This window comes from Harmonia axyridis, chromosome 2 (assembly GCF_914767665.1).
Source record: "Harmonia axyridis chromosome 2, icHarAxyr1.1, whole genome shotgun sequence".
In the NCBI taxonomy this organism is placed as follows: Eukaryota; Metazoa; Arthropoda; class Insecta; order Coleoptera; family Coccinellidae; genus Harmonia; species Harmonia axyridis.
Window position 1 is genome coordinate 52,143,103 of NC_059502.1, and position 20,092 is coordinate 52,163,194.

Here is a 20,092-nt window from a genome sequence, read left to right on the forward strand (position 1 = left end):
TTCTTCCAAATGTTGTCCGATGTGTAGGACAACGTTAATTTTCGAAGGTACCTTCACTATCTTCGATACAAATTGGCAGAATGTCAATATACATCGTTTCGACAAGATGGACAGTGATGAAGAATATGAAGAAGATGAAGAAAGTGTTGAAAGTGAAGAGGAAAATGAAGAAGATAATAAAGAAGAAACCAACAGGGAAATTTAATTTAAGAGTGATGTTTCCTTCATTAAATTTCCCCTGGTTTATATATCTATAAACTCTTGTTATTTTTGTTTGAGAACAATTCCTATTTTCAGGATTGTAAAAATGTGAATCCTACCAGGATAATGATTGAATATCTATTACCTATTCACAGACTAACGAGTTCAGAGCGTAATAATTACTAAATCAGTATGAAACTGTTCAATCATTTACCTAGAAAAATAAGATCAATTAAAGAAATTAAACTCTTCAAGAGACAATTATTCGGACTGTTAATTAAATGTGAACCATATTCTTTAAATGAATTTATAGTCTTTTGTCATGTACAAATATCATAGATATATTAGTTCATTGATTTATTTTTTTGTAAGGAATTTGTGACTTGTTTTTATCATTTTGTAATGTACATACAATTCTGGAAATAAATACCTATTATTATTATTATTATTATCCTAAATTTCAATCTATAACCTTCAAATTTAAGGGAGATAAGGGGTGTGTACCATGATCCTATTACACCCGGTATGTATATTGATGACCATAAGGTTAGCTTCCTCCAAAACAGTTTCCATTATGCATACAGTACCAGGAATACGAAAAAAAAAGATGAAATATAATGACTGTCATTTAATTTTCGATTTAAAATGAATTTCGAACAAGAAGAAACCAAGCCAATCCACAGTATTATTTAGAATTAGGATAAAATATAACAAAATGAAAAAATTGTTTTCCGAGAAGTAAATCAAAAATTTTCACAGCCTTGAAGTCACAGATAAAGGCCACTCCTACTGTTTTTTTTGAGCTGATTCGCGTGTGAGCTTCTCCTACTATCGGTCTATTTGATTGAAGATGGTTGAAATATGTGCAGTCAGTTTTTGATAATTACCTGAAGCACGCAAGATTTGGTGTTTAAACACGAAATCCAATAATAATCCAAAGACAGTTTGAGGTCGTTTATACAAGAAATTCGTAATTGCCTCTGAAAAGATAAATGATTGTTTTATTGTTGGTTTTTTTCATTCAGACTCAAGACAATTATCTTGTCTATGTCTGTGACCTTTTTCATTGAGGAGAAATATAAAAACTATGAAATTTGTGACAAGAAGTAAATAATACAACTCATTGTAGCTTTTCATCGGAAAAATTTATCTAGGATCAATCGAGTAATTTGAAAAGGAAAAAATTTTATTCGAATGTCTAATATGTATTTAGATATACATATATGTGTTTGAAATGAAAATAACCATATTGTACCTTTCAAACAGCGAATTACAGCCATCTATTAGTAAGTTATTATTAAATGCCATTTCATGAGCCATAATAGCTTGACAAATAAACATTTTAAAAAACTTGTAAGAAGTCATCAAACAATAGTGACTTATCTGATAACATCATGCATAAAAAATTATTAATCCATTTTTTAATTACAAACAGATAGTTGAATAACTTTAAGGAGAAAGTATGAGAATTATTCAACTATCTATCAGTAAATAATTAAATAATGCTTTAATGACCATAACGTGATCAGATAAGCAGAAAAAGTTAGACGCTTTTCTTGAAGTTTTTTTAAAATGTTTATTTGTTTTATAATTTTTTTTTCGTGGTATTTATTTATCACTGACCCCTGAACAATAAGAATTTAGTTGCTGATATCAGGACCTAATTTAGTTTATTCACAAATTCTTATGGATACCTCTGTTATCTATTAGAAAGTTAAATAATGGTTTAATGAACGTGGCATCATCAGATAACCAACAAAAGTTTGACTTAGGTACTCTTAATGAGTGTAGGTACATTTAAAATATTTATTTGTCATATTTATAATGACTTACCTAATGAGGTTGACGGCCATTCTGAAAATTTTAACTATCTAATGTATTATCAGATGAATAATTCTTGGAATGTATCTGTCAACAAATAAGAAACGACAGTTTAACCCTTTTTTGAAATATTTATTTTTACCAAGGTGATAAAATAAATCAGATATAATTGAACGAAAATAAAAATCATATTCTCTTTTCACATTGTTTAGATTGAATTTCGAAACGTTCAACTAAAGAACGAAATCAGTTTGAGTAGTTTGATACTTCAAAATAAATATCGATATGTAATTAATACACTTTGTTACTTCATATAATGTGAAAATACAAGTAAATGAATGGGGACATTTTTTATTCTATTCATTCCACCTTCAATGCATTTTGTGAAAACCCATATTAATGAACGGCAAAAAAAAATGACGTCCCAAAATGGCGGAAGAATCTAGAATTTTCCCCCCCCCCCCCAAAAGTGGGTCCTGGATCCGCGCCTGACGTATTTGAGTACTTAAGTGTGTTGGTACGCTTACTAGCTTAGTATCAGTTCAACAGTGGTGAAGTACAGAACAGATAATTTTAAAGCTAAAAAGATGTCTTTGGATCATTTATATGAGTTCAGTTTCGAAAAGTTGTACAACGACTGTACAGAAAGGTAATGCTTTTACATCATTGTTTTCTTTAATTATTTTTGAAACAATATAATCGAATGTTATCTTCAGTTTCTGAATGTTGCATTTTTATAAAGAAATTTTTGTTCAATATATGTGTATGAAATGAACGATAACCATATTGTACCTATCAAACAGCGAATTAATATGTACTTTTTTTTTCCTAGGGGTATAACTTTTGAGGAAGACTGCAGCGTATGTCTGAGTAGGTTGACTGGAGAACTGTACCTAACCGATTGCAGGCATTGTTTTCACAAAGAATGCATCGACAGGTGGTGCTCCAGTTCTTCCAAATGTTGTCCGATGTGTAGGACAACGTTAATTTTCGAAGGTACCTTCACTATCTTCGATACAAATTGGCAGAATGTCAATATACATCGTTTCGACAAGATGGACAGTGATGAAGAATATGAAGAAGATGAAGAAAGTGTTGAAAGTGAAGAGGAAAATGAAGAAGATAATAAAGAAGAAACCAACAGGGAAATTTAATTTAAGAGTGATGTTTCCTTCATTAATTTTCCCCTGGTTTATATATCTATAAACTCTTGTTATTTTTGTTTGAGAACAATTCCTATTTTCAGGATTGTAAAAATGTGAATCCTACCAGGATAATGATTGAATATCTATTACCTATTCACAGACTAACGAGTACAGAGCGTAATAATTACTAAATCAGTATGAAACTGTTCAATCATTTACCTAGAAAAATAAGATCAATTAAAGAAATTAAACTCTTCAAGAGACAATTATTCGAACTGTTAATTAAATGTGAACCATATTCTTTAAATGAATTTATAGTCTTTTGTCATGTACAAATATCATAGATATATTAGTTCATTGATTTATTTTTTTGTAAGGAATTTGTGACTTGTTTTTATCATTTTGTAATGTACATACAATTCTGGAAATAAATACCTATTATTATTATTATTATTATCCTAAATTTCAATCTATAACCTTCAAATTCAAGGGAGATAAGGGGTGTGTACCATGATCCTATTACACCCGGTATGTATATTGATGACCATAAGGTTAGCTTCCTCCAAAACAGTTTCCATTATGCATACAGTACCAGGAATACGAAAAAAAAAGATGAAATATAATGACTGTCATTTAATTTTCGATTTAAAATGAATTTCGAACAAGTAGAAACCAAGCCAATCCACAGTATTATTTAGAATTAGGATAAAATATAACAAAATGAAAAAATTGTTTTCCGAGAAGTAAATCAAAAATTTTCACAGCCTTGAAGTCACAGATAAAGGCCACTCCTACTGTTTTTTTTGAGCTGATTCGCGTGTGAGCTTCTCCTACTATCGGTCTATTTGATTGAAGATGGTTGAAATATGTGCAGTCAGTTTTTGATAATTACCTGAAGCACGCAAGATTTGGTGTTTAAACACGAAATCCAATAATAATCCAAAGACAGTTTGAGGTCGTTTATACAAGAAATTCGTAATTGCCTCTGAAAAGATAAATGATTGTTTTATTGTTGGTTTTTTTCATTCAGACTCAAGACAATTATCTTGTCTATGTCTGTGACCTTTTTCATTGAGGAGAAATATAAAAACTATGAAATTTGTGACAAGAAGTAAATAATACAACTCATTGTAGCTTTTCATCGAAAAAATTTATCTAGGATCAATCGAGTAATTTGAAAAGGAAAAAATTTTATTCAAATGTCTAATATGTATTTAGATATACATATATGTGTTTGAAATGAAAATAACCATATTGTACCTTTCAAACAGCGAATTACAGCCATCTATTAGTAAGTTATTATTAAATGCCATTTCATGAGCCATAATAGCTTGACAAATAAACATTTTAAAAAACTTGTAAGAAGTCATCAAACAATAGTGACTTATCTGATAACATCATGCATAAAAAATTATTAATCCATTTTTTAATTACAAACAGATAGTTGAATAACTTTAAGAAGAAAGTATGAGAATTATTCAACTATCTATCAGTAAATAATTAAATAATGCTTTAATGACCATAACGTGATCAGATAAGCAGAAAAAGTTAGACGCTTTTCTTGAAGTTTTTTTAAAATGTTTATTTGTTTTATAATTTTTTTTTCGTGGTATTTATTTATCACTGACCCCTGAACAATAAGAATTTAGTTGCTGATATCAGGACCTAATTTAGTTTATTCACAAATTCTTATGGATACCTCTGTTATCTATTAGAAAGTTAAATAATGGTTTAATGAACGTGGCATCATCAGATAACCAACAAAAGTTTGACTTAGGTACTCTTAATGAGTGTAGGTACATTTAAAATATTTATTTGTCATATTTATAATGACTTACCTAATGAGGTTGACGGCCATTCTGAAAATTTTAACTATCTAATGTATTATCAGATGAATAATTCTTGGAATGTATCTGTCAACAAATAAGAAACGACAGTTTAACCCTTTTTTGAAATATTTATTTTTACCAAGGTGATAAAATAAATCAGATATAATTGAACGAAAATAAAAATCATATTCTCTTTTCACATTGTTTAGATTGAATTTCGAAATCAGTTTGAGTAGTTTGATACTTCAAAATAAATATCGATATGTAATTAATACACTTTGTTACTTCATATAATGTGAAAATACAAGTAAATGAATGGGGACATTTTTTATTCTATTCATTCCACCTTCAATGCATTTTGTGAAAACCCATATTAATGAACGGCAAAAAAAAATGACGTCCCAAAATGGCGGAAGAATCTAGAATTTCCCCCCCCCCCCAAAAGTGGGTCCTGGATCCGCGCCTGACGTATTTGAGTACTTAAGTGTGTCGGTACGCTTACTAGCTTAGTATCAGTTCAACAGTGGTGAAGTACAGAACAGATAATTTTAAAGCTAAAAAGATGTCTTTGGATCATTTATATGAGTTCAGTTTCGAAAAGTTGTACAACGACTGTACAGAAAGGTAATGCTTTTACATCATTGTTTTCTTTAATTATTTTTGAAACAATATAATCGAATGTTATCTTCAGTTTCTGAATGTTGCATTTTTATAAAGAAATTTTTGTTCAATATATGTGTATGAAATGAACGATAACCATATTGTACCTATCAAACAGCGAATTAATATGTACTTTTTTTTTCCTAGGGGTATAACTTTTGAGGAAGACTGCAGCGTATGTCTGAGTAGGTTGACTGGAGAACTGTACCTAACCGATTGCAGGCATTGTTTTCACAAAGAATGCATCGACAGGTGGTGCTCCAGTTCTTCCAAATGTTGTCCGATGTGTAGGACAACGTTAATTTTCGAAGGTACCTTCACTATCTTCGATACAAATTGGCAGAATGTCAATATACATCGTTTCGACAAGATGGACAGTGATGAAGAATATGAAGAAGATGAAGAAAGTGTTGAAAGTGAAGAGGAAAATGAAGAAGATAATAAAGAAGAAACCAACAGGGAAATTTAATTTAAGAGTGATGTTTCCTTCATTAAATTTCCCCTGGTTTATATATCTATAAACTCTTGTTATTTTTGTTTGAGAACAATTCCTATTTTCAGGATTGTAAAAATGTGAATCCTACCAGGATAATGATTGAATATCTATTACCTATTCACAGACTAACGAGTACAGAGCGTAATAATTACTAAATCAGTATGAAACTGTTCAATCATTTACCTAGAAAAATAAGATCAATTAAAGAAATTAAACTCTTCAAGAGACAATTATTCGAACTGTTAATTAAATGTGAACCATATTCTTTAAATGAATTTATAGTCTTTTGTCATGTACAAATATCATAGATATATTAGTTCATTGATTTATTTTTTTGTAAGGAATTCGTGACTTGTTTTTATCATTTTGTAATGTACATACAATTCTGGAAATAAATACCTATTATTATTATTATCCTAAATTTCAATTTATAACCTTCAAATTTGAGGGAGATAAGGGGTGTGTACCATGATCCTATTACACCCGGTATGTATATTGATGACCATAAGGTTAGCTTCCTCCAAAACAGTTTCCATTATGCATACAATACCAGGAATACGAAAAAAAAAGATGAAATATAATGACTGTCATTTAATTTTCGATTTAAAATGAATTTCGAACAAGTAGAAACCAAGCCAATCCACAGTATTATTTAGAATTAGGATAAAATATAACAAAATGAAAAAATTGTTTTCCGAGAAGTAAATCAAAAATTTTCACAGCCTTGAAGTCACAGATAAAGGCCACTCCTACTGTTTTTTTTGAGCTGATTCGCGTGTGAGCTTCTCCTACTATCGGTCTATTTGATTGAAGATGGTTGAAATATGTGCAGTCAGTTTTTGATAATTACCTGAAGCACGCAAGATTTGGTGTTTAAACACGAAATCCAATAATAATCCAAAGACAGTTTGAGGTCGTTTATACAAGAAATTCGTAATTGCCTCTGAAAAGATAAATGATTGTTTTATTGTTGGTTTTTTTCATTCAGACTCAAGACAATTATCTTGTCTATGTCTGTGACCTTTTTCATTGAGGAGAAATATAAAAACTATGAAATTTGTGACAAGAAGTAAATAATACAACTCATTGTAGCTTTTCATCGAAAAAATTTATCTAGGATCAATCGAGTAATTTGAAAAGGAAAAAATTTTATTCGAATGTCTAATATGTATTTAGATATACATATATGTGTTTGAAATGAAAATAACCATATTGTACCTTTCAAACAGCGAATTACAGCCATCTATTAGTAAGTTATTATTAAATGCCATTTCATGAGCCATAATAGCTTGACAAATAAACATTTTAAAAAACTTGTAAGAAGTCATCAAACAATAGTGACTTATCTGATAACATCATGCATAAAAAATTATTAATCCATTTTTTAATTACAAACAGATAGTTGAATAACTTTAAGAAGAAAGTATGAGAATTATTCAACTATCTATCAGTAAATAATTAAATAATGCTTTAATGACCATAACGTGATCAGATAAGCAGAAAAAGTTAGACGCTTTTCTTGAAGTTTTTTTAAAATGTTTATTTGTTTTATAATTTTTTTTTCGTGGTATTTATTTATCACTGACCCCTGAACAATAAGAATTTAGTTGCTGATATCAGGACCTAATTTAGTTTATTCACAAATTCTTATGGATACCTCTGTTATCTATTAGAAAGTTAAATAATGGTTTAATGAACGTGGCATCATCAGATAACCAACAAAAGTTTGACTTAGGTACTCTTAATGAGTGTAGGTACATTTAAAATATTTATTTGTCATATTTATAATGACTTACCTAATGAGGTTGACGGCCATTCTGAAAATTTTAACTATCTAATGTATTATCAGATGAATAATTCTTGGAATGTATCTGTCAACAAATAAGAAACGACAGTTTAACCCTTTTTTGAAATATTTATTTTTACCAAGGTGATAAAATAAATCAGATATAATTGAACGAAAATAAAAATCATATTCTCTTTTCACATTGTTTAGATTGAATTTCGAAATCAGTTTGAGTAGTTTGATACTTCAAAATAAATATCGATATGTAATTAATACACTTTGTTACTTCATATAATGTGAAAATACAAGTAAATGAATGGGGACATTTTTTATTCTATTCATTCCACCTTCAATGCATTTTGTGAAAACCCATATTAATGAACGGCAAAAAAAAATGACGTCCCAAAATGGCGGAAGAATCTAGAATTTCCCCCCCCCCCAAAAGTGGGTCCTGGATCCGCGCCTGACGTATTTGAGTACTTAAGTGTGTCGGTACGCTTACTAGCTTAGTATCAGTTCAACAGTGGTGAAGTACAGAACAGATAATTTTAAAGCTAAAAAGATGTCTTTGGATCATTTATATGAGTTCAGTTTCGAAAAGTTGTACAACGACTGTACAGAAAGGTAATGCTTTTACATCATTGTTTTCTTTAATTATTTTTGAAACAATATAATCGAATGTTATCTTCAGTTTCTGAATGTTGCATTTTTATAAAGAAATTTTTGTTCAATATATGTGTATGAAATGAACGATAACCATATTGTACCTATCAAACAGCGAATTAATATGTACTTTTTTTTTCCTAGGGGTATAACTTTTGAGGAAGACTGCAGCGTATGTCTGAGTAGGTTGACTGGAGAACTGTACCTAACCGATTGCAGGCATTGTTTTCACAAAGAATGCATCGACAGGTGGTGCTCCAGTTCTTCCAAATGTTGTCCGATGTGTAGGACAACGTTAATTTTCGAAGGTACCTTCACTATCTTCGATACAAATTGGCAGAATGTCAATATACATCGTTTCGACAAGATGGACAGTGATGAAGAATATGAAGAAGATGAAGAAAGTGTTGAAAGTGAAGAGGAAAATGAAGAAGATAATAAAGAAGAAACCAACAGGGAAATTTAATTTAAGAGTGATGTTTCCTTCATTAAATTTCCCCTGGTTTATATATCTATAAACTCTTGTTATTTTTGTTTGAGAACAATTCCTATTTTCAGGATTGTAAAAATGTGAATCCTACCAGGATAATGATTGAATATCTATTACCTATTCACAGACTAACGAGTACAGAGCGTAATAATTACTAAATCAGTATGAAACTGTTCAATCATTTACCTAGAAAAATAAGATCAATTAAAGAAATTAAACTCTTCAAGAGACAATTATTCGAACTGTTAATTAAATGTGAACCATATTCTTTAAATGAATTTATAGTCTTTTGTCATGTACAAATATCATAGATATATTAGTTCATTGATTTATTTTTTTGTAAGGAATTTGTGACTTGTTTTTATCATTTTGTAATGTACATACAATTCTGGAAATAAATACCTATTATTATTATTATTATTATCCTAAATTTCAATCTATAACCTTCAAATTCAAGGGAGATAAGGGGTGTGTACCATGATCCTATTACACCCGGTATGTATATTGATGACCATAAGGTTAGCTTCCTCCGAAACAGTTTCCATTATGCATACAGTACCAGGAATACGAAAAAAAAAGATGAAATATAATGACTGTCATTTAATTTTCGATTTAAAATGAATTTCGAACAAGAAGAAACCAAGCCAATCCACAGTATTAATTAGAATTAGGATAAAATATAACAAAATGAAAAAATTGTTTTCCGAGAAGTAAATCAAAAATTTTCACAGCCTTGAAGTCACAGATAAAGGCCACTCCTACTGTTTTTTTTGAGCTGATTCGCGTGTGAGCTTCTCCTACTATCGGTCTATTTGATTGAAGATGGTTGAAATATGTGCAGTCAGTTTTTGATAATTACCTGAAGCACGCAAGATTTGGTGTTTAAACACGAAATCCAATAATAATCCAAAGACAGTTTGAGGTCGTTTATACAAGAAATTCGTAATTGCCTCTGAAAAGATAAATGATTGTTTTATTGTTGGTTTTTTTCATTCAGACTCAAGACAATTATCTTGTCTATGTCTGTGACCTTTTTCATTGAGGAGAAATATAAAAACTATGAAATTTGTGACAAGAAGTAAATAATACAACTCATTGTAGCTTTTCATCGAAAAAATTTATCTAGGATCAATCGAGTAATTTGAAAAAGAAAAAATTTTATTCGAATGTCTAATATGTATTTAGATATACATATATGTGTTTGAAATGAAAATAACCATATTGTACCTTTCAAACAGCGAATTACAGCCATCTATTAGTAAGTTATTATTAAATGCCATTTCATGAGCCATAATAGCTTGACAAATAAACATTTTAAAAAACTTGTAAGAAGTCATCAAACAATAGTGACTTATCTGATAACATCATGCATAAAAAATTATTAATCCATTTTTTAATTACAAACAGATAGTTGAATAACTTTAAGAAGAAAGTATGAGAATTATTCAACTATCTATCAGTAAATAATTAAATAATGCTTTAATGACCATAACGTGATCAGATAAGCAGAAAAAGTTAGACGCTTTTCTTGAAGTTTTTTTAAAATGTTTATTTGTTTTATAATTTTTTTTTCGTGGTATTTATTTATCACTGACCCCTGAACAATAAGAATTTAGTTGCTGATATCAGGACCTAATTTAGTTTATTCACAAATTCTTATGGATACCTCTGTTATCTATTAGAAAGTTAAATAATGGTGTAAATTCAAATGTGAAATTCTTCAATAACTTTTTTATTTGAAAACTTGACAATTCAGAACTATCAAAAAACTAAACTCCCTTGATTTCCTGTTCACTCGTCTGTCAAATTAAAAAATGAATTTGGCCTTAACATTTCTCCCCCCTGTGAAGAACTTAAATCTTCACTAAGTGGTCGGAAGGATGCACAGCTTCGTAACAGGTCTTTTATAAATGCCTTTCTTCGTTTGAATTTTTGCCACCCTCACAATACCATAATTTCCTTGGTTTTCCCAAAAACGATGGTCCGCTAAACCAATCTCCATCTTGTTTAAGATCGATATTTTTCAATTCTTTGGTAGCCTGATCTGCTACATTTTCTTCAGAAGGATCCCAGTGCCACTGGAAAACATCTGCATTTTCATGGATTTCTCCTATTCGACATGACACGAACATAGGAAACCTTCTCGACTGGGATCTTATTTGTTTAAGTACCACCAATGAATCAGTCCAATAATGTGTTTCGCGAATTTTATGTTCAACTTCTTCCCATATTTTCTTGGATAGTCTGCATGCCAACACTGCTCCTTGTAGCTCTAATTTGGGTATGATTTGCTGAGTCAATGGCGCAACTTTATACTCAGCAGTAACAAAGCAGACATGTGTTTCAGTATTATCCTCCTTTTCTTCTGTTCTGAAGTAAGCAACATAGGAATAAGCCTTATCACGCGCATCACAAAACACATTCGCCTTTATGATCAAAGTTGCCAAAAACCCGAAAGGATCAAATATTGACATGATGATCCGCAAGACCTTCCGTTTCGTTGGTGCTATTGATCCTGATGTTTTTTCAATAGGAATTTTGTGAAAGTTCAGCGAATATATGAATTGGTCAGTTTCTGGAGACCAAGACAATCCAAGAACTCTTTTGATTTCTTGTGAATCAATTTTAATGTTTTTTTCTGATTCAGCACGAAGACATTTTGGAATTGATTCTAGAACCCTCTTGGAGTTACTAATCCATTTCACCATTTCAAAACCAGCTTGATTATGAACATAAATTACATCTCGTACTCTTTGAATAGCTTCCTCGTATGTGCTACATGAATCCAAATAATCGTCAACATAATGTTGTCTCTTCATTGCTCTGCTTATTCCAGGGAATTTATCTTCGAAACATTCAGCATTCCTGTTCTTGATGAATTGGGCTACGGATGGAGAAGACACGGCACCGAAGATCATAACATTCATTTCATAAACATCCGGAATTCCACCAAGGTTATTTTCATCATGCCAAAGAAATCGTTGAGCACATCGATCTTCCTTTTTTATTAACACTTGGTGAAACATTTCCCTGATGTCCCCACTAAATGCAATTTTTCCCTGCCTAAAGCGCCATAAAACGGAAACCAAGGAAGGAACAAAGTCTGGACCTTGTAGTAAAAAGTCATTGAGGCTATATCCAAATGATCTTGCAGCAGCGTCAAAGACAAGTCTAATTTTACCGGGCTTATGGACGTTCCACACTGCAAAATGTGGTAAAAACCAGTTTCTCGGATTTTCTGTAATCTCCTCTAACTCTAATTTTCTTGCATAACCCTTGTTGATGTAATCCTGGATCTTCTCACGGTACTGCTTTGCGAATTCACAATCTTTCTTCATTTTCCTCTCCATGCAGGAAAGACGGTTGAGTGCGTTTACTTTGCTGTCAGGAAATGCGACATCCATATTTCTCCAAAGGTGTCCAATTTCCCAACGGTTACCAATTCTTTTAGCTGTGCTATTCATGATTTCAAGTGCTTTGCGATCTTCTACTGAGCTGATGATTTTTTCATTCACTCCGAAAGCTTCTAACTTGAAACTATCTTTCACCATACGATGGAGTTCATCATCTTCAATATGTCGGCAACAAAGAGTTGCATGATTCATTTCATTTCCATCAGTTGAATCAGTGAGTGCTCCATGAATAGTCCAACCTAATTTGGATTTGGACATTATAGGTTGATTCATTTTTGGTTGTATGACCTGACGTGGTATAATTAGTCCGCAATTGTCTTGGCCAATGAGAATTTCTGGAGTTGCATTCTCCACGGCCTCTAGAATTTTCCGGTTCAAATGTGGGAAATTCTGAGACAAAAGATCTACATCGATTTTCTGGTTTGGTATACTCAAGTTTTTAACAGTCCTCAAATTTTTCAGATTATAGAAGATTTGTTTATTGCTGTCGGCAGAAATATCAACATCAACCATTTTCGATTCATCCTCGAAATGGGTAATGTTATTTGTCCATTGAAAACGGAGTGGAACGATGGGTCCAGAGAGGTTCAATTTCATAGCTAAATTTTCATCCATCATCGAGCATGTGGAGCCTTCATCGAATAAGGCAAATGTCTTGATTTCATTATAAGGCCCACGAAGTATAACTGGTGCTATTCTCAGCAGAGTTTTTTGATCCACATCGTTCAATTTCGCACAAAATTCACTCGAAGCTGCTGTTTTATCTTGTAAAGTTGGATATGAGCTGTTTGGATCTCTTGCCAGATGAAGAAGACTGCTATGCTTTCCTTTACAACCCATTATACCACATCTCGTTCTGAGGAAACATTTATTAGCCATGTGACCCAATTGGAGACATAGAAAACATAATCTCAAATTCATAACTGATTGTCTTCTTTCTGGTATAGTCTTCTCTATGAATTCACCACATTCCTCTATTTTATGATTCGTTCTCTGGCAAAATACACAAACTTTGGAATTTTCTGCCTTTCTCGGCTCGGACTTTTTTGAAAAACTAACTGTTTCTTTCCTTGACATGTGTTTACTTCTCTGGAATGGATTACTTGTAGAAGCCATAGAATTTACCTCTTCTTCGTACCAATTTGCAAAATCTTCAAGGGATGTTGGTATTCCCTGTAAATCTTTCTGATATTTATATTTTCCCCAGTTGTACTTTTGTATGGTGGGAAGTTTTTCAACAATATTCACTAACATTTCCGGATTGAACAAATATAGTGAAGAATTAACATTTCTCATCGTGACCACCATATTAGTAACTGCGTTTGAGAAAAAAATACAGGATTCCAAACTGTCTTCTTTTACAGGGCTGATTTTCTTCACTTTTTCCATGAGAGATAGAACAATCCATTCAGGTCTACCAAAATTCATCTCGAGCATATTGATTATCCTTGAAACATTGCTTGGAGATATTAGAAGAGCTTTAACAGTTTCCCTAGCTTTTCCCTTGAGTGCTCTATCAAGACGAATGAGGTTATCCTGGTCTGATAATCCTTCATTCCACCTTCAATGCATGTTGTGAAAACCCATATTAATGAACGGCAAAAAAAAATGACGTCCCAAAATGGCGGAAGAATCTAGAATTCCCCCCCCCCCCCAAAAGTGGGTCCTGGATCCGCGCCTGACGTATTTGAGTACTTAAGTGTGTTGGTACGCTTACTAGCTTAGTATCAGTTCAACAGTGGTGAAGTACAGAACAGATAATTTTAAAGCTAAAAAGATGTCTTTGGATCATTTATATGAGTTCAGTTTCGAAAAGTTGTACAACGACTGTACAGAAAGGTAATGCTTTTACATCATTGTTTTCTTTAATTATTTTTGAAACAATATAATCGAATGTTATTTTCAGTTTCTGAATGTTGCATTTTTATAAAGAAATTTTTGTTCAATATATGTGTATGAAATGAACGATAACCATATTGTACCTATCAAACAGCGAATTAATATGTACTTTTTTTTTCCTAGGGGTATAACTTTTGAGGAAGACTGCAGCGTATGTCTGAGTAGGTTGACTGGAGAACTGTACCTAACCGATTGCAGGCATTGTTTTCACAAAGAATGCATCGACAGGTGGTGCTCCAGTTCTTCCAAATGTTGTCCGATGTGTAGGACAACGTTAATTTTCGAAGGTACCTTCACTATCTTCGATACAAATTGGCAGAATGTCAATATACATCGTTTCGACAAGATGGACAGTGATGAAGAATATGAAGAAGATGAAGAAAGTGTTGAAAGTGAAGAGGAAAATGAAGAAGATAATAAAGAAGAAACCAACAGGGAAATTTAATTTAAGAGTGATGTTTCCTTCATTAAATTTCCCCTGGTTTATATATCTATAAACTCTTGTTATTTTTGTTTGAGAACAATTCCTATTTTCAGGATTGTAAAAATGTGAATCCTACCAGGATAATGATTGAATATCTATTACCTATTCACAGACTAACGAGTACAGAGCGTAATAATTACTAAATCAGTATGAAACTGTTCAATCATTTACCTAGAAAAATAAGATCAATTAAAGAAATTAAACTCTTCAAGAGACAATTATTCGAACTGTTAATTAAATGTGAACCATATTCTTTAAATGAATTTATAGTCTTTTGTCATGTACAAATATCATAGATATATTAGTTCATTGATTTATTTTTTTGTAAGGAATTTGTGACTTGTTTTTATCATTTTGTAATGTACATACAATTCTGGAAATAAATACCTATTATTATTATTATTATTATCCTAAATTTCAATCTATAACCTTCAAATTTAAGGGAGATAAGGGGTGTGTACCATGATCCTATTACACCCGGTATGTATATTGATGACCATAAGGTTAGCTTCCTCCAAAACAGTTTCCATTATGCATACAGTACCAGGAATACGAAAAAAAAAGATGAAATATAATGACTGTCATTTAATTTTCGATTTAAAATGAATTTCGAACAAGTAGAAACCAAGCCAATCCACAGTATTATTTAGAATTAGGATAAAATATAACAAAATGAAAAAATTGTTTTCCGAGAAGTAAATCAAAAATTTTCACAGCCTTGAAGTCACAGATAAAGGCCACTCCTACTGTTTTTTTTGAGCTGATTCGCGTGTGAGCTTCTCCTACTATCGGTCTATTTGATTGAAGATGGTTGAAATATGTGCAGTCAGTTTTTGATAATTACCTGAAGCACGCAAGATTTGGTGTTTAAACACGAAATCCAATAATAATCCAAAGACAGTTTGAGGTCGTTTATACAAGAAATTCGTAATTGCCTCTGAAAAGATAAATGATTGTTTTATTGTTGGTTTTTTTCATTCAGACTCAAGACTATTATCTTGTCTATGTCTGTGACCTTTTTCATTGAGGAGAAATATAAAAACTATGAAATTTGTGACAAGAAGTAAATAATACAACTCATTGTAGCTTTTCATCGGAAAAATTTATCTAGGATCAATCGAGTAATTTGAAAAGGAAAAAATTTTATTCGAATGTCTAATATGTATTTAGATATACATATATGTGTCTGAAATGAAAATAACCATATTGTACCTTTCAAACAGCGAATTACAGCCATCTATTAGTAAGTTATTATTGAATGCCATTTCATGAGCCATAATAGCTTGACAAATAAACATTTTAAAAAACTTGTAAGAAGTCATCAAACAATAGTGACTTATCTGATAACATCATGCATAAAAAATTATTAATCCATTTTTTAATTACAAACAGATAGTTGAATAACTTTAAGAAGAAAGTATGAGAATTATTCAACTATCTATCAGTAAATAATAAAATAATGCTTCAATGACCATAACGTGATCAGATAAGCAGAAAAAGTTAGACGCTTTTCTTGAAGTTTTTTTAAAATGTTTATTTGTTTTATAATTTTTTTTTCGTGGTATTTATTTATCACTGACCCCTGAACAATAAGAATTTAGTTGCTGATATCAGGACCTAATTTAGTTTATTCACAAATTCTTATGGATACCTCTGTTATCTATTAGAAAGTTAAATAATGGTTTAATGAACGTGGCATCATCAGATAACCAACAAAAGTTTGACTTAGGTACTCTTAATGAGTGTAGGTACATTTAAAATATTTATTTGTCATATTTATAATGACTTACCTAATGAGGTTGACGGCCATTCTGAAAATTTTAACTATCTAATGTATTATCAGATGAATAATTCTTGGAATGTATCTGTCAACAAATAAGAAACGACAGTTTAACCCTTTTTTGAAATATTTATTTTTACCAAGGTGATAAAATAAATCAGATATAATTGAACGAAAATAAAAATCATATTCTCTTTTCACATTGTTTAGATTGAATTTCGAAACGTTCAACTAAAGAACGAAATCAGTTTGAGTAGTTTGATACTTCAAAATAAATATCGATATGTAATTAATACACTTTGTTACTTCATATAATGTGAAAATACAAGTAAATGAATGGAGACATTTTTTATTCTATTCATTCCACCTTCAATGCATTTTGTGAAAACCCATATTAATGAACGGCAAAAAAAAATGACGTCCCAAAATGGCGGAAGAATCTAGAATTTCCCCCCCCCCCAAAAGTGGGTCCTGGATCCGCGCCTGACGTATTTGAGTACTTAAGTGTGTTGGTACGCTTACTAGCTTAGTATCAGTTCAACAGTGGTGAAGTACAGAACAGATAATTTTAAAGCTAAAAAGATGTCTTTGGATCATTTATATGAGTTCAGTTTCGAAAAGTTGTACAACGACTGTACAGAAAGGTAATGCTTTTACATCATTGTTTTCTTTAATTATTTTTGAAACAATATAATCGAATGTTATCTTCAGTTTCTGAATGTTGCATTTTTATAAAGAAATTTTTGTTCAATATATGTGTATGAAATGAACGATAACCATATTGTACCTATCAAACAGCGAATTAATATGTACTTTTTTTTCCTAGGGGTATAACTTTTGAGGAAGACTGCAGCGTATGTCTGAGTAGGTTGACTGGAGAACTGTACCTAACCGATTGCAGGCATTGTTTTCACAAAGAATGCATCGACAGGTGGTGCTCCAGTTCTTCCAAATGTTGTCCGATGTGTAGGACAACGTTAATTTTTGAAGGTACCTTCACTATCTTCGATACAAATTGGCAGAATGTCAATATACATCGTTTCGACAAGATGGACAGTGATGAAGAATATGAAGAAGATGAAGAAAGTGTTGAAAGTGAAGAGGAAAATGAAGAAGATAATAAAGAAGAAACCAACAGGGAAATTTAATTTAAGAGTGATGTTTCCTTCATTAAATTTCCCCTGGTTTATATATCTATAAACTCTTGTTATTTTTGTTTGAGAACAATTCCTATTTTCAGGATTGTAAAAATGTGAATCCTACCAGGATAATGATTGAATATCTATTACCATGGGCGCCCGCAGAAATTTTTCTCAGGGGGGGCAAAATGAAAATTGTTGAAAAACGATAAGGCGTCCATGATTGTCGTAGGCGATATTAGTATTCCGTTTCTTTCTATTTCTGCATTTATATTCATAAGTGAACGGAATGAAATAATTATTATAATTACTAATAAATAAAGAAAAATTAACGAGTAATAACGAAATAAAAAATATATACATATATGCTCGATAAAACTATGTTTATAAAAATAATAAAAGAATAATATTAAATCTTGAAATATACACTGAATGACGCAAACAATAAAGTTTAAAACATGATACTAAAATATGATTCAAAATAACACAGAATTGATCCAGAATGTAAACACAATAAATACGTATATAAACAAAGTTAACAAATCATAAATTGCAAAAAAGAACTCATAAAAACAATATTAATTCTGAAGACAAAATACTTAATCGCTATACAACAGAGTACGCATATTTTATTCTCAACTAAAATTTAATTCTGCGCTGAAACTACGCTCTATAGTAGAAGTAGTACATGGAAATGTAAGGAGAAGAATAAGGCATTGTTTGATAGCGAGAGAAAATTTACATTGTCGGATAAGATCTTCAATTTTTATGTTATCATCCATTTGTGATTTAGATAAATACTCATTCCAAATGTTCAATTCACTTTCTAAATTTTCAATGTGTTATACATATTGCAGACCTTAGAAGCGAAATATTCAATATCTAGTAATTTTGAATTCTTCGACAAAAATATGAACAAAGAAAAAAGTATTACATGTTCTTTCGAAAATCTCGTTTCAAGGGCTGAAATCAAATGATCTAAATATGGGATGAATATAGATTTTTTTGAAGTAATCTTCAGCTGAATCTGCTTCATAATTAGATCTGTACATTTGTCTACCGCAAATTCGTGGTTTTCCAATCTCTATATTGAGACTCTGAGCAATAGATGATGCTTTGGAAAAAATTTCTGTAAAGCATGCATCGTCTGAGCGATTTTCCACATATTTCTATAATTAAATTTATATGACGGTGAAAATCTACAAAATTAATAGAAACACCTTTTAGTGTATTTGCTATTGGTTCCAATATATTTGAATATATACTTACTACCATTAAGCATTCACAAAAGTGAAAGAGATTATTGCAGCCCATAACTGAGCAGCTCTTTTTGTTGATGAAGAATTCATTGAAATTTCTCCAGATTTTATAGCAATAAAGGTTTTAATATAGTATTGAAGTTTTCAGTGAAAACTCCCAAAGATTTATATTTAGCTGACCAACGAGTTTCTCAAAACAAAGGAATATTTGGAATAAGATTTCTTCTTAAGGTACTCTCTCGAAAAAAGACTATAGTCAGTAATGGTGCCAATGCTATTACGAATCTCAGTTATTTTACTGATGTCATTTATTACTAAATTTAACCTATGGGAGGCACAACGGAAATAATTTGCTTTCTTGTACTTGTCTCTTATGATATTTTGAACCCTGAGAATTTCGGCGGCCATTGTTGAGCATCCATCACAACCTTGTGCTACAAGTTTGTCCAAATTCTTAAATTTTCATCTCCAGCGTCTACTCTGAATTTCAAAAGATCACTAAAATTTCCATAGTTCTTGTTGCTCTCTCGTATAGGCATATCTTGAGTTACGCAAAAAACTATTGTTTTTATAATCTGTAAATTTTTTTCTATTTTCTTCAATACTTTTTTTCTTACCTTCATCTATTAAAGACAATAGGAGAGAATATATAAGATGTATTTTAAAAAAAAATTGACACGCATGGATTACTTTCGGTTCCACGATTTTTCTTCACCCAACAAGTGCTCAACGCGCCTAAAAAAGTTTTCAATTCAAAAAATACCTCTGCCGATTATGGATATGTGTATAGTATATTATGTTTATATGTATAGTAATTCCATTGAAAACCGGAAAATTGTTGTGAATCCATTACTTTCCTTTTTTCCTTGCCCTTTGGATTGAGAAAGTAATAATGAGGGTGTTGTGCTGAAAAATGAGGTAATCAAAATCTCAGGGGGGGCCATGGCCCCCCCTGGCCCCCCCCTGCGGGCGCCCATGTCTATTACCTATTCACAGACTAACGAGTACAGAGCGTAATAATTACTAA

General features: G+C 31.2%; 1 protein-coding gene across 1 annotated transcript; it reads right to left on the reverse strand.

The window, feature by feature from the left end:
- Window positions 1-10,995: 10,995 nt before the first annotated feature.
- LOC123673386 lies at window positions 10,996-13,941 on the reverse strand. Its single transcript, XM_045607873.1, has one exon. The coding sequence runs from the start codon at window positions 13,939-13,941 to the stop codon at window positions 10,996-10,998; it is 2,946 nt and encodes a 981-aa protein (XP_045463829.1).
- Between the last annotated feature and the right edge of the window lie 6,151 nt (window positions 13,942-20,092).

Coding starts and splice junctions, on each gene's coding strand:
- LOC123673386 (XM_045607873.1), bottom strand. CDS start 13,941: ATGCTCGAGATGAATTTTGGTAGACCTGAATGGATTGTTCTATCTCTC.